Here is a 15,275-nt window from a genome sequence, read left to right as displayed (position 1 = left end):
GGTGGTGGTGGGGGGGGAACAGTGACTAAGAATTACTGGAATGTACGGTGCATAAAAATTAGTCTCTCCTCATTTGCGTCTTTTTTCCTCCCTCGGAAATTTCAGCTCAATAATCTGAATGATGTAATACAGAGCTATTGATATGGCGTGTCAAAGTCAGTACTTAGTACTACAGATTACTACACTAAAACTTTACATAGGGCTGTTACGATTTCTGACTCCCCAAGCTGATTTACTGAGCCATGTGTAGGATTGGGCTGTAGAAAGGTAATTGTGTGTGGGTGTGTGGGTGTGGGAGTACTTCCAAATAAGGACGGAATTTTGAAATCAGACATGTCTATCTAGTACAAGAGAGTCATAGGGTGGGGGCACTGTGGGAGTTCACTGATGGGTGATGGGTGGGGGGGGCATTCAGCAAGATGATGAAAACCAGTGAGGGAAGGTTTAGGCTAGCGCTGAGGCCCTGGTGGCAGTCCATGAGGTGGAGTCATTCCCAGGTACCCAGCAGCTGTACTGGGACAGGTTTGACAGATTTGTCAAAGGTGGTTTGAATGGATTTATACTTCTAGAACATCTGGCTTTAACATGTCTCAGACCACTTCTTAAGATCAGGATATAAACCTTGAAATTTAGTTGCTGTGATCCTTTTTGCAGACCATGCAGTCTGAGTTATCTGTACAGACTGCAGAGGAAGTTGGAGGTGAGTAGCACAGCGCACATTGGAAGCTACGCTGCATACGAGGCAGATGTTTCCGTTTCACCTTTAGTGCTGCAGTATCGTACACAGAATGTGGTGGTTTCATCATTTAAGGTGGAACATGAAATTAAAAAAAGAAACTGCTCAAAAAACGCACTTTGTGTGCTCAGTTTTCATTATCTATTGACAGGACGAGTTAAGATTAAGTCGCTGATCAATAAACACTACAAGCCGGGTCATTTAAAATTTTAAATCTAACTGACTGATCCGAAACGAGCTTAGGAGGCAGAAAATCTGAGTGTCCTCTCCGACAATCGACTCTGATGAAAGATCTGTAGACTAGAGCTAGCCAGTACAGAGACTCCAGACTGAGAATGGAGGCTGGAATCGGAATAGAAATTTACTAACCTTATTTTTTAATAAAACATGGCAGTGCTGGTCCAGGCCAACATGGCTCTTAACATTTCTTAAGTTTGCAATTTGATGATTTTAAATATTTTGCCAAATCTGTTTTGCAACTGTACTAAACATTTGCTTCCAGAATTTGGTGATTCCTGTGCCACTGGCTGCCACACAACAAAGCATGATGGCCCCAATACCATGCTAAACAATTGGCAAGAGGTTCTTTTTATCAAGCAATTTTTTATTTTAGTTTTTTTTGTTTGTTTGTTTGTTTGTTTGTTTGTTTTTAAAATAATTACCACCCCCCCCTTCTTTAAAATGTACTTTTGCTTATTGTAGCCAAAGAGTTTCATTTAGTCCACATCACTCATACGAGTGGTTCTGTCCAAGAGTTTTATTGGTCTCTTTCTTGTTTTCTTCATGAAAAAGAAAAAGAGGAAATACAGACTTCATGAGTCTGCATTGATATTGTTTTATAAGTAATTGAAGCTTTATAGTGATTTAGTGCAGACCAAACCCAGTTATAGTAGTCACATGCATGATATGACGTAAGCAGTTTAAACAAATGAAGAAAAATGTCTCTCTGTTAACCTTAAGCTTCTTGTTTATCTTTTAGGATTCACCTTTGTTTGAGCTTCTGAAGCAGTCTCGTGAGGAGGGCCCTGTTGAGCAAGCAGAGCCTCCTGCTACTCTGAACCAGCCTCTACAACACAACCACACTGCCGCTGATCTGTGAGTAACAGGGACTTAAGGGGGGAGTGGTGTCTGCTGTATGTCTGTGTACTGCTGACTAGGAGGGTAAGGACGTAATCCACATGTCTCTTTCGATTCATGTGAAGCCTGCCACCCCCTCTTTTTTCGAACTGCTGCTGATGTCCCCAGCTCTGCCACATCAGCTAACAGACACCTGGCAGCCAACAGCGCTTAAGAGTGATGAGGGGAGAGAGCACCATCTACCCACCTGGAGAGAGCATGGTAAATTGTGCTCTCTCGCACTGTGGTGTTGGTCCCAAATTGCTATACGCAATCAGCTAAAAATAATAATAATAATAATTTCTGGATGTAGCATTTGTAGTGTAATTTGAGCGTGTTTTAACACTGTTTATTCAACGGGCCGTTGGTTCCCCCACAAAAATCTTCACTGGGCTTCAAAACATTTGTACTTCATGTGATCTTGCATGTCTTCCGCAGCACAGAGCTCTGTATTTAGACTACTGAGTCTGTCTGTGGTGAGTTTTGCAAAGCGGAGCGTTTCTTTAACACCACGTCATCTTTGAATAGGCAGACTGAAGACTAGCACTTCTTAAGCTTCCTTTTAGAAGTCTTTGTCTCCCAAACAAGTAAAACAGAAAATGTACTTTTAGACTTTTTTTTTCTCACATATTTGTTAAATAAATATCATCTTTTAGCCCAGAAGCTTACTTTAATCAGGGCATGCACTGTGGTGTTAGCTGCAAACTGCTAAACGCATGCAGCTGAAAGCCTTTTTCTGGATTTTGTCTTGATAGGGTATAGTCAGAGCATTTCACTTTGTACCAGGCCTTTGACAAACCTTTATGAGCTCTAACTTGCCACTTTCAGAGTAGGATGCAGCTACATTTTTTTTCTCATAACAGCAGGAAATGACCAAATTACACACTGATTTGTGGTGTCACTGCCAGCTCTTTCACACGAACACAGGGATGAGTAAAAGAGATAAAAAAAACTCACTACAACAACGTTTTAAGATGTTTCTTCACAGGATGTTTTATTATTTTTCTTTGTAAGACTGTGTTTTCTGTTTTAATAATATCCTTCATTGCATCATTCATTTGTTTAGCATTAACGTTTGAACAACATTCCAGCAAAGAAGCTGAGCACTTTTTTAGTCACTAGCTGCCACAGACTGAATATGAGAGAGCAGGCTATGTAATCAGTTTAGTTGATTGCTGTAAGAGCTAAACAACAGCACAACATGGTGTGATCTGTATCTGTTTACTTCCAGTTAATGCTGGTCAGGCCCTATCTTTGCATCTTCTGTTTCCCTCCCCTCAAAATATAAACAGTTTTTAGTGATTTCAGTCAGTTCTCTAAAGAGTAGGGGGATTCGCTAGATTCACCAATTCAATAAATAATGTTGAGGTACAAAACTTGCATGCTATCATTTCCAGTCATTTGGTAAAGTCTGTTTGCCTTTTGTCGCATATCGCTATGTGTCTTGACTGTTTTAACTTGAGAACAGCTGTCCAGGAACGACTGGTGTTTGTTGCTCCTGATCATTGGAAAAAGAGAAGTCTGAGAGCAGTGTGTAACTGCTGAGATGTCATACCCTCCTAACTGAAAACATGGACAACTTAAATCTCTACAGATTTGCTTTTGCTTGATGATAAACATCACCAACTCTGCTCCTTCCAGCAGCATATGTAAACAGAGTCATGCAACAGAAATACAAGAGATTAGAACTGATGGACTGAAAATTAAGTCAAATATGTACAAAATGTATAATAATGTGAGGAAGAATGGATGGAACAGGTGAAGAAGGGAGTATGTACACGAAGATAGTGTATCAGTGTTTTTTCATTTGTTTTTTATCGTTTATGTTGCCCCTAAGGTAGCGCCAGGTTAATGAAAATGTATGTGTTCTGTGTTAAACTAGAAAAATATATATATACCTCGCTGAACAAAAATTTGGAGAAAAATGATAGAAAGCTATCTATAAAATCTGCCTGAAATTCCATTAAGTATTGCAATATATATCACAGAACAACAAAATGTTGTATTATTTTTATATTTTTATAATGCTGGTTAGGAAGCTTCGAATTTGAGCATTGTTAATTGTATGTTTAGAAAGTCTGAGAAAAAAATAGAATCTTCCTGAAGATTTTGTGCAGCATGTAGATTAGGAATTTCCCATTATTCTTCTTATCTCTATGATTTCAGCCAATTAAAGCGGTACATCCTCTCTGTAATTGCTTTTTTGTTTACTGTGGAAAAGCTGTGTTTGACTTTAGTGGGAGTGCATGGTTGGGACAGAATCATCACAAACATAGAAACACATAAATGGTGCTAGCCCCAGCTGTAGTGTTGAAGTCTTAAGAGAAATGCTTCCAAAGACCTTAATGTTTATTTAACCATTTCTATAATTCTTTTTCTTTTGGCTCCTAGGTATTTATCTCCATTGCGGCCCAGTCGGCGACTCCCAGCAGCAGTAGCAGCAGTAGCAGCAGAGGTAGACACTCCAGCATTGCCTCCATGCCAGCCTCCTGCCCCAGGCACCAAACAACACCGCTCCAACTCCCTGAGCCTTTTCTACAAGAAACGTATGACATCTTTGTAGTCATTCAAATCCCTCTTGTACTGTAGCATATTATCATTTTCCACTCCTACTGATCTCTTACTACTCTAACTTGTAGGATAAGCTCCCAGGATAAAACATTAGTCACCTTGCTTGTTTAAGGAGGTAGTAACTTTAGGCTTTAGGCTTCTGCAGATGGCGTTGCACAAGGATAATCAGTTACCTTTGTGTTGTGTGTTCATAGATTGAGGAGAGGTGGTACAGTGCAGTGAATGTCTCAGTCGATGTGTGGAAAATGGGTCACAAAGGCAATGTTAATGAAGAGCAAAAAGGGGTGATTGCATTTCAGCGTGCCAAAGGCCACAGTGTGAAGGAAATGGATGAATTTCGCAGGTGTATCGACCAGCAGTGGCAGAAATCCCAGTCCATCAATTATTTTAATTTAAATACGCAGGGTCCATCGAAAGGTCCATGGCTTGTGATTGTTGGGACAAGGTTTGAAGAGTCTAGGGGATTTATGAAGCTTTTGAATTGATGTACAAATCTTTGCATGCCACTGTAAAGCTATTAGGAACATTCAGATGTCACATGTAGCAAGTAGAATAACGACCAACTCGCACAGTACACAGTACCAACAAACACAGTATCACACTCTAAAAGAAAAAAAAAAAAAGAATACAGTATAACAGGAAATTGTAAAGTTTAGTGCAAGTTAAGTTGGAGCCTTTCATGTTTTCATTTTAGCACCACAGAGAGTGATGGCAGAATTCTCCAAATGCACTGGTCAATAATTACATAAGCAGTTGTGGCGCTTATGTTTGTTAGACAGTGGTTGTATTAAAAATAGCTGAATGACTGTCTTTAGTTGAGTTGCTCATTGAGCGCTTGCTCATGCTTATATACTGATGATGGCTATATGACTATAATGATGGCAGTGTTGCAGCGAGAGTTCCCTTGTGGTTTAACTAGTCCTTCACATTTTCTCTTAACGCTCTTGGGGGAATGCAAGAACCTTTTGTTGTCCCACTGCTCCTCTAAACTGTTCGGGCTCCCAGCGCTGGACAGTTTTTATGAGAACCCATTCTTTACAAGAAGTAAAATGGAGATTAAGTAGGTTTCTATTTGTAAACTCCGATCTCATCTGGTCACAGTGGGGATGCGTTTTAGTGACCAGTGTGAACATAATCTGGGGCAGTGGTGGCTCAGCGGTTATAGCTCCAGGCTATTGATGACAGGGTTGTGGGTTTGATACCCGGGCTCGGCTGCCACTGTTGGGCCCTTCAGCAAGGCCCCTCACCCTCTCTGCTCCCAGGCACTGGAGTTGGCTGCGCACCGCTCTGTGTGTGTGTGTGTGTGTGTGTGTGTGTGTGTGTGTGTGTGTGTGTGTGTGTGTGTGTGTGTGTGTGTGTGTGTGTGTGTGTGTGTGTGTGCGCGCGTGCGACACATTTCGATGAACATAGTACAGTGACAAATACGACCCATTATTCTCACCTGCAGGGGTAGAGCAAGAGATAGACTATGCATTTAATGTTGTCTTTAATGCATCATTTTGATATGGTGGGACAGTAAGAGCTTTTAAATGGCTATAAACTGTATTTCGCTGAGCGTTGGTGTTTTGTGTGTAGTTTACAGGATGGCCTACTTGCGGCTGAAAATGCTTTTCTCTCACCTGCTAACTTCTCACCCTGAGTTGGAGCCTATAATATGGACTCTGCTTCAGCACACACTCCAGAATGAGTATGAGCTCATGAAAGACAGACACCTGGACCAGGTAGACCCTTCCATGATTGTGAAAGTAGCCACAAAGGCTATACATGTGCTTGGAATGTTTAAAACCTGCTGTTTTGTTTTTTGGGGGGTTTTATGCCTGGAAATTGTATCCTGATTTTTCTTTTTCCCCCTTTTTCTATTTCAGCTCATGATGTCTGCTATGTATGCCATATGTAAAGTGAAGAATGTGGATTTGCGTTTCAAGACAATTGTGACTGCATACAAAGAGCTTCCCAATACAAACCAGGAGGTAAGAGGTCACAGCACTGCGACTTGCACTGGATTTTAAATCAAGCCAACATTCATTCAGAAAGAAGTGCCATTTTTGAGTGTAATTTTGCATTCTTCAGACCTTCAAGCGAGTGTTGATCAGGGAAGGCCAGTATGACTCAATCATCGTCTTCTACAACCTGGTGTTCATGCAGAAGCTGAAGACTAATATTCTGCAGTACTCCTCTCCTCGGGTGAGTTGACGGTTTCTGCTCATTCTTACTTTTTCCATCTTACCATGCACTGTGCTGCCTCCTAGTGGTGTGAAAGTATATGGTAAACCAACCACCTTGGCTAGTACACAAATAAACAAGTGAACCTAAGAAAGTATAGGGGAATTTTGTATTATTTATTTATTTATTTATTTTCCCATATTTTGTAGTTCTAAATACATTTTTCTCTCTTAGCCACCTCCCCTATCTCCTATACCCCATATCCCCCGGAGCCCCTACAAATACCCCAGCTCTCCTCTACGAGTACCTGGTGGGAACGTCTACATCTCCCCTTTGAAGAGCAGCCGCTTGACTCCAGCAGCTATGACGCCACGATCCAGGTCGGTGTTCACATCTGTCCCAGAACCCTTTTAACTCTCCGCAGCAACTCTACTGTTCTATACAGAATATTCCCTCTATTCATTTATTCAGTGCTTTCATCTCCATTGCTTACAGGTTCCTTGTGTCCATCGGAGAATCATTTGGGGTAAGTGATTTTACACTCGTACACAATATTGTTAAGCTGATGCTCCGCTGTGTAGTTTAACAGTACTCCCTTCTTCTCCTTAACAGACATCAGACAAGTTCCAAAAGATCAATCAGATGGTCAGTAGCACCGACTGGTCACTGAAGAGGAGGCTAGAGGGAGACACCACCCCTAAACCACTGAAGAGATTACGCTTTGATGTGGATGGACAGGATGAGGCTGATGGAAGGTGTGTCCTCTCAGCATTTTATCCTTAACATTTGTATTGCTCTCCTTGTGTGTGCTGGATAACTCCAGTTTTGCGAGATGCTTCATCATTAAGGATGTTGTTGTCTTTTCAGCAAATCAAGTGGCGAGTCTACGCTGATCCAGAAGCTTGCAGAGATGAGTGAGTTGTTATGAGATTGACTTGTCCCCCCACCCCAACCCCTTGCACAAGTCGTTCTTGGAATCCCAGCGCTTGGCTTGTGTGTTTCATACTGTTTCTTTTGCCTCTTGTTTCCAGGCTCAGCTCGGAGCCGCATGCAGGAACAGAAACTGAAGGAAGAGGCTGAAAAAGAGGACCCTGAGCCTTAACCAGCAAAATGTGCCATATTTTTTTTTTTTTTTTTAAATGGTTGCCAGTTTTAACAATTTCATTGTATCTCAGTTTTCAAGATACTTGAACTGTCTAAACATGTATCAACTCACACCCACAAGCACATTAACAAACAGGATTTCAGGAGAGACATGGTGTCATAGGGTAAGTTATAATGGGAGGGGTGATGTGTAGGGTTTTTTTTGGTTTTGTTTTGTTTTTCATTTGTTTTTCAAATGATTGCCTCAGAGGGGCATCAAGATTGATGTCCAGCGATTCCTTGGAAGTTTTTGAATTTTTAAATTATTGTTAACCTGATTGAATGCTTCCTCAAAGTGTCTGTTTTCTGTTCTGTGATTCAGTCTGACTGAAAACCTTAAGCATTATGAAAGAGAGAACAGTACATCAGCAAGGTTAAAAGAGGGACGTAAGGTGTCTCAGGATAAGTTATTATTTTAAGGGTGGTTTCACCATTTTCTTTAAACCTCTTTTTTTATGGCTTTTCAACGTATTTTGTGGCAAATATGACCTCTACAGTTCTGACTACTATATTACACTTACATAAGTCATATTAAGCATAATCATGTGTTTTGTAAGGATTGGGTTGCTTTGTTATGGAAGGGAAAGACAGAAATATTCCTTTGCACTCGTTGTGTAGCAATGGTCTAGAGCGATTCTAAGTTTTAGGCCTCTCAAGTATGGAATCCTCCTCTGAATGCCTTGGAATTCTGTACTTTCTATACTACGGATATTGTGGATGTATTTCAGAATTTTTGTTCTGAAACATGTTTGGTAGGATTCATTGATTTATTGTTGATTTTATAATGATGAATGCTGTGTGTTTGTGTGGGTGCATGTACATGTATTTCTTTTTTTAATATATAACATTTTTATTTGCTGGGCAGAGCTCATCCTTTCTGTTTCTGAAATGTTTTCAGCTGTTAGTTGTTAGTATTTTGTTGATATACTTCTGTCACCTTTGTCAAAAGAATGGAACTGAGCAGATGTTTGTTAATAACTGATTTGAGATTGTTTTATTAATATCCACGACTGTATTAAATGATTGTCTTTTAGGAAAATAAACAATAGAAATGGGTTGTAAATATATGTATGTATGTGGAATACATATTTCTGTCAGCTGCTTGTTACAGCAACTTGTTCTTTCACATATTTCATGCAAGTTCCAAAAGTATTTGGACAGTAACACTATTTTAAATTTTGTTACTAATGTTAGCATGTTTTTGCACTGTAAATATTCAGTCAAATAATACAATACACTGCCGTGGTACTTTTGTAGTTCACTATTTTAGAGTACCGAAATATTGACACAAACTCATCTCACTACATATAAGGCTGACAGAAGCAGGTGCTGCAGCGAGAGAGAGCCAGTGAAGCGAGCAGATGCTAGGCTATAAGCAAACCCCATACCACATCTTACTACAATCTCTCTAGCTACCTAACTGGACATCATGCGGCCTGGACGTAGAGAGGGCAGCAACGCTATCCAGTAAAACTCAGAAATAATTACAAAAAGAAAAGTGAATTTCTTTCTGAGGAAAAATGTCAGGGTTGTAGACAGACTTGTTTAAAACCGCATCTGAGCATTTTTTCCATCAACCAGGGTTACATACGTACTGTTTACATAAAAGAACAACCTAAAATACTGTAAATTACTCTGTCAGTCCCTAGCCTTTCAGCTCTGCGCCATCATGTATTTTCTTTAACCACTGCGTTGTTTTAGACAGCGTGTTGCTGCTGGTCATAAGCTGTTGTGTTCAGCTATGCACAGGGTGAGCTGTTCTGACAGTCCTGATGCTCATTTTTTTGATCTTCACATATCACCGTGAAACTTTGATTGCTTCAACCTGATTGTAACACGCCAGTACAATGCAGACAATTCCTGGCACAGCTGTGGCATTTGGCCAGAGCAAGCTTCAAACACCCCTGTCCGATACGTGGTGCTGTCAGCTGCAGTTCTTTTGTAATGAGCTCCCATGAGTTTATTCCTCACGTCCAGTGTTAGCTAATTAACATCGTCAGCAGCAGTGGTCAGCTCCTGTATTTTTTTGGAGGAGGTTTACACAAAGCTTCAGTGAACCTCAGAACTTTAAGTGATGAAGATTTATCTGCTCAATTCATTGTGTAAACTCCAACAGTTTAGAGTGCAGAAACGGAGCACAGCTAAAACCACATCAGCTACATTTACATTTAAGGCATTAGCAGACACTCTTATTCAGGGCGAATTACAAAAGTGCTTTGCTGTTTACAAAATACCCAAAACAACCTAGTTTGTAAAGACTAGGAGTCAAAAGGTACCTCTAAGATTAAATACTACTAAACACAAAAGTCAGTATGGAGGCCATAACACTCGACACTACACTTCTTGTGATCTACACTTATGGATCAAGCCAAGCCGTGCTTGAAGCTCGAAGGGCTCCTAGTACTGATCAGATTTTGACCATTTCCATCAAGTACAGAGGGGCTGGTCCATTCTTGGTCAACGTCAGGCCAATGTTTCTTGTTGTTTAATTTTTTACCACCATGATGCAGGACACATCAGCTTCTTCCATCCGTTCAAGCTGAACACATACAAGGATTCAGTCAAGGGTTTAATAATTATTATTTTTTAATAAATAATAATTTAATTTTTATTATGTTGTATTTCACATTATTGTGTTTTAAATGTGTAAGCAAGGGCTGAGAAAATGGACAAATGCACCTTTAATACATACTGAAAATATGTTAAGCATGTCAGGACATGCTTGAGACCCTGACGTACGATGATACTAAGAGACTTCTCTGGAAATTGGCTTTTTATTTCCTGCCTTTTCCTGGGGCTCTTGGCTTTCACTCACTACCCAGATGTGAAATGCAAGCTCTTCGGCGTTTATTTGCTGTGATAAAATTTAAGCTGTACGTGTTGAAACAGGGCAGCAGGGATCTTTTTTCTTCTTCAGTGGTAAATCACTGGGTCTTTGACATTTGATTTATTTTATTTTTTTTTTTGCATGAGCAACCAAAAAGATGCAGACAATATTTGTCATCCCACAATTGTCAGCATCATCAAAGTAAGAAAGAACTTTTAGATATGCCCAATCTATATTGCTGCCTTTATCACAACTTCACAGTTGTGGTGTTTGGTTTCAATACTCTGTTTCTGCTGTGGAAAGTATGTGTAATTCATTATCCTTATTCATCCAAGATAAATGGCACCAGATATGCTCCTATACGTCCTTTAATCAGATTTCAGTCGGGCTTTCTGCCTTTGACATTGTGAAGATTGTTTGACATCTGCTGAAGTTTGACACACTATTGGTTCATTCTTTAGAAATGTCTCTTCAAAGGATTTGTAGCTTCTCCACATCCTGTCGCGTTCTTGAGTAATGTGAGGTAGGTGTTTCAGTGTTTAATGCCCTAAGTAAAACTTCCCGAATGCTGATGTCATCTTTCCACAGAAAACACCAGTGTTAATTGTCGGGTGATCCACCATTAAACAGTACTGCTTTTCCATGCTGATATAGCCTGCTTACATGCTAACACTGTTCTGTTCTGATTACGTTATTGTTGTAGTCTTTCTAAACTTCTTCTTTCACAGGCCCTACACCAATCTATTCCTAAAACCCTATTCCTAAACCCTTTCATCGTTTACTCCTTTCTTTCTCTGCCCCCTGCTGTCTGCCCACTACTGATACTGAAGTCCATTCATGGTTAGGTGCTGGTGCCTGTCTACCCTCTGGATCAGCTTTGTCCTGTTGTGAAAACCTGCCAATTTTGTTGCACTCCTCCTAACCAATGTTTTTTTCCTTTTCCTATTTTCTTTCACCATGTATTAAGATACCCCATTCCGACTGTTTTGTCCCAGTACTGCCAGACCTGGCTCACCACTACCCTGCTATCCACTGCTATGCTCTCCTGCTCTGGATCCTCACATTGACTTGTTCATTTATGGCACAACATTTGTTGTGAAAAGCGCAATATAAATAAATTTGAATTGAACTGAATTGAATTAAATTAAAGAAGCTTACTTCAATAATACCTTAATTTAATGTAAACTTTCTTTGGTCAAAAGCCTCGCTCACTGCAATGTTATGCCATAGTTGATATGTGTGTTGAGTGATCACTTCAAATTGTCCTTTAAATGAGTTTAGAACTCATTAAACGCCTTTAAACGCCTTTAGAGAGGAATTGCATCACTTCTGTAATATCAGATGCTGTGCGGATGAGTCTAAAGTGTTTTATTTACATTTGAATAGATGTCAGATAATCACTTAGAGCTTATAGAAACTGCATAATGTACTCATGCAAACTGAGCGGGGGACTTCAGCCCATACCGTTTACTCATTCAAATCTATTTGACTGTGTTTGTACATCCCTTTACTGAAGCATGTAAGGGCTGTTCGGATGCCTCTAGAGCTTCATTGCAGCTCAATATCATCTAGGTCAGTAAACGGGTGAGTCAGCTGTGGACTTTTAGAAACTGCAGAAGTATGTCGACTATCATCATCACGGACTGAGGTGACTTCAAAGTGGATGTTTGCACAACAGGAAATGTAGGACTGAGAGGTAGAAGAATAATAGCTGAAGTATGGGGAACTATTTAGTTCTCAAATTAGCCCGGAATGTTCCTAGATTTAAGCTTTACAGCGGCAAGACAACGGGTTGCTTTGTTACCTGAGGCTGTTGCTCTGAGCTCCCTTACCTGTTGATTTCTAGTATGTGCCCACTTTCTAGGTAAAAGAAGATTCCTGGCACTGGGGGGAAACAAATACATGCCCTGACAAAGGTGTTTCTCCTCAGCCCGCCCCTCTATCCCAAACTCTTTTCGAGATGCATCTTTAAAAGGCTACACCTCCTTCTACCTGTGTGGACAGTGCCACTCTGAGCTGAAGACTCAAAAAAGGTAATTACTGCTGTTTTTCTGTTTTAACATCATTTGTGTTGTACATAATTGTAACTAAAATCTGATGTTTGCTTACGTTTAGTGTTATATAGAGATAGACTTGTGCGAGTAACACTACTGGGAGTAAATGGATAAATCAGAAACCTGTTATATGAGTACGTTTAAACTGAAACTAGAACTACAGTGATCTCCTAAAACAACAGGCTTGTCGAACTGATCTTAACTGATCTTAAGACTTGTTATTCAGTAGCTATTATAAATCTAAAACTTAGGTTGTGAAGAAAGAGGAGTTATCATGTGTTCTCACATACAAGACCTTGTAGTTTAAGGGGGAAATAATGGATTACCTCTTCCTTGTACTTGTTGTAAGCGCTACAAGGTTTTAATTTAAAGTTCGAATACCTTTTTAAAATAGATTTATGCTTTAGTGTGCGTCACTGAAGCATATTCAAAAGAGTACAAGTTGTAAACTCCATTCTTCATCGTTTTTAACGACCGTTCTTTCCCCCTCTCACACCCCCAATACACAGTTATTGGATCCTGGCATGCAAAAATCCTAAGTGCTGACATGAACTCGTCATGTAACTGCACCATTGACGACTTCAAGCGCTCTGTGTTTCCTGCTGTCTACCTGCTGATTTTCATCCTGGGCATAGCAGGCCACTCGGTCTCCATCTGCGTCTTCTTCAGCATGTGGAGGAAGACGAGAAGCCTAACATCGGTCAACCTGTTCATGGTGAACCTGCTGCTGTCGGACCTGATGCAGGTATGCTCCTTGCCTCTCAGAGCCTCGTACTACCTGTCTAACTCCCATTGGCCTTTTGGAACCTTGGCATGCCGTCTTATATTCTACGTCTTCTACCTGAACATGTACAGCTCCATCTTTTTCATGGTCTCCCTCAACATCATGCGCTACCTGGCCCTGGTGCACCCGTACCGCTTCATGCACCTGCAGAACTGCTGCAGCGGACCCCTCGTCTGCACTCTCATCTGGCTGTTTGTGGCATTGGCCTCCAGCCCTCTGCTGTTCACAGAAAGCCAAACGGGGGCAATTAGGTGCTTGGAGCTTCCAAGTACCAATGCAACGATCAACATGCTGATCATAATCAACAATGTCACTGTGACAGTGGGCTTCGTGATGCCACTGGTGATCATCTTGTGGTGCTCCATCTTTGTGATCCATAGACTGCTGAAGCCTAGTCCATCACAGCGCACGGTCAAGAAGTCAAGGAAGAAGGCCTGTGCTCTGGTCGTCATCAGCCTTTGCTTTTTCCTCATCTGCTTTTTGCCTTATCATATTATGAGGATGCTCTTTTTATACGCAGAGCGGAACGCAGTAGAGAACAAAGGGCATCAATGCTCCTGCACTTATATCCAGGGAATACGAAAAGCTGCAGTGGTGACCCATTGCCTGGGTGCGGCCAACAGCTGCCTGGACCCCATCCTGTTCTTCTTTGTTGGGGAGAATTTCAGAAGTTTCTTTTCCAGGCTGCTGAGGAGAAGGAAAGCAGAGAATGACAATAGAAAGAACAGCCAACAGAGGGCAGAGTTGCAGGCCATGCAGGGCTGAAATACTGCCATGATTAGTTGCCCAATTCTTATTTGAAACAGGAAACGAACCTCAAGCACACACCTCTAAAGGTTATGTGTAAGAAGCTTCTTTTCTTATCTCTAATGCGGTTGGTTCTGGAAACGTCCCCCATGCGCACAAGAGGCATGAGCAAAGCGAGACTTCCTGCACATGACAACTGCATCTCTCACATCTCCAAAGATAATGACATTTTCTACATGCACACAGCTGCCAGAGACTGCTATTGATCCTAATGAACGTTATTTTAGGACAGCAAGGCTGAAATATGTACAGGATAACCAACCACCGGAACTCAAGCTCCAGTACCGCTCAGTACCAAAGATCAACAGACTGGGTTAAGGAAGCAGGGACACAGTTTTCTGTATAGGAAGAAATGTGACTGAAAAATGACACCAAGATGTCTTGTAACCCCGGCAAACTCCAAAGTGTGCTCTGCGTTAAGTCAGATAAGTCAAACTGCAGGGAAACTATATGCATTTGAGCTGGCACCACGTCCTGGAGATTGGCACGACGTTGGGTGGACCTGCCTGCAAAGATGCTCTGAAAGCTGACTTTAGTAGAGAACCCCTAGTCTACCACAGAAACAATGGCAAACAGCTTGTCCCCTCCCCCAGACCATAATCAGTCTGTCAAAAATGCAGCTTCCTCTTTCATTTCAACCATAAATGGTAGTGTTGTTGACACATCACAGTAAACCTCGAGCTGCTGCTGGGTCCCTCCCCTTTAGCTTGTTAGCTGTGTAATCTATAAGCTCACCATTGCTGTTCATATCCCACCCTACTCAGTGCTGTCCAATCAGTCTGGATGCCTTTGCTCTGTGGTCTTGACATCAGTTATGGTACATTTTTTTATGATCTGTATTTGTAAAATAAAAAAAAAACACTTTCAGCATCTGCTGAATATACAACAAAACAATAAAACATGCAGCAGTTGTAACTAAAACTCTTAATATAACTTCTTTGCCCTCAGTGTTGGGAGTGCAGTAAGAGCCAGAGCTAAATATAACTGTTGCACATCAACAAGCACGTCTGTTCACACCCGTATTCCGGGGAGCCCGCCCTTCTAATGCTGGGATTGGCTAATTGTGTTTGTGGC

General features: G+C 41.1%; 2 protein-coding genes across 2 annotated transcripts in view; both read left to right on the top strand.

Annotated features, from left to right (window-relative positions):
• Positions 1-8,792, top strand: part of rb1 (retinoblastoma 1) — a 30,922-nt gene extending 22,130 nt beyond the window's left edge. The window contains exons 18-27 of the mRNA XM_072662722.1: positions 1,716-1,831; positions 4,244-4,398; positions 5,999-6,144; positions 6,289-6,393; positions 6,494-6,607; positions 6,821-6,966; positions 7,082-7,112; positions 7,199-7,341; positions 7,454-7,500; positions 7,618-8,792. Coding sequence (XP_072518823.1) covers positions 1,716-1,831; positions 4,244-4,398; positions 5,999-6,144; positions 6,289-6,393; positions 6,494-6,607; positions 6,821-6,966; positions 7,082-7,112; positions 7,199-7,341; positions 7,454-7,500; positions 7,618-7,688 — 1,074 coding nt within the window. The 3' untranslated portion in view covers positions 7,689-8,792. The remainder of the gene's footprint in view (positions 1-1,715; positions 1,832-4,243; positions 4,399-5,998; positions 6,145-6,288; positions 6,394-6,493; positions 6,608-6,820; positions 6,967-7,081; positions 7,113-7,198; positions 7,342-7,453; positions 7,501-7,617) is intronic.
• A 4,365-nt stretch (positions 8,793-13,157) lies between these two features.
• Positions 13,158-14,159, top strand: cysltr2a (cysteinyl leukotriene receptor 2a). The gene has a single exon (XM_072662517.1). The coding sequence runs from the start codon at positions 13,158-13,160 to the stop codon at positions 14,157-14,159; it is 1,002 nt and encodes a 333-aa protein (XP_072518618.1).
• The last annotated feature ends 1,116 nt before the right edge of the window (positions 14,160-15,275 follow it).

The sequence above is a fragment of the Salminus brasiliensis genome, chromosome 18 (assembly GCF_030463535.1).
Source record: "Salminus brasiliensis chromosome 18, fSalBra1.hap2, whole genome shotgun sequence".
In the NCBI taxonomy this organism is placed as follows: Eukaryota; Metazoa; Chordata; class Actinopteri; order Characiformes; family Bryconidae; genus Salminus; species Salminus brasiliensis.
Note: the sequence above shows the minus strand (reverse complement) of the source record. Positions and strands in the feature narration are given on the sequence as shown.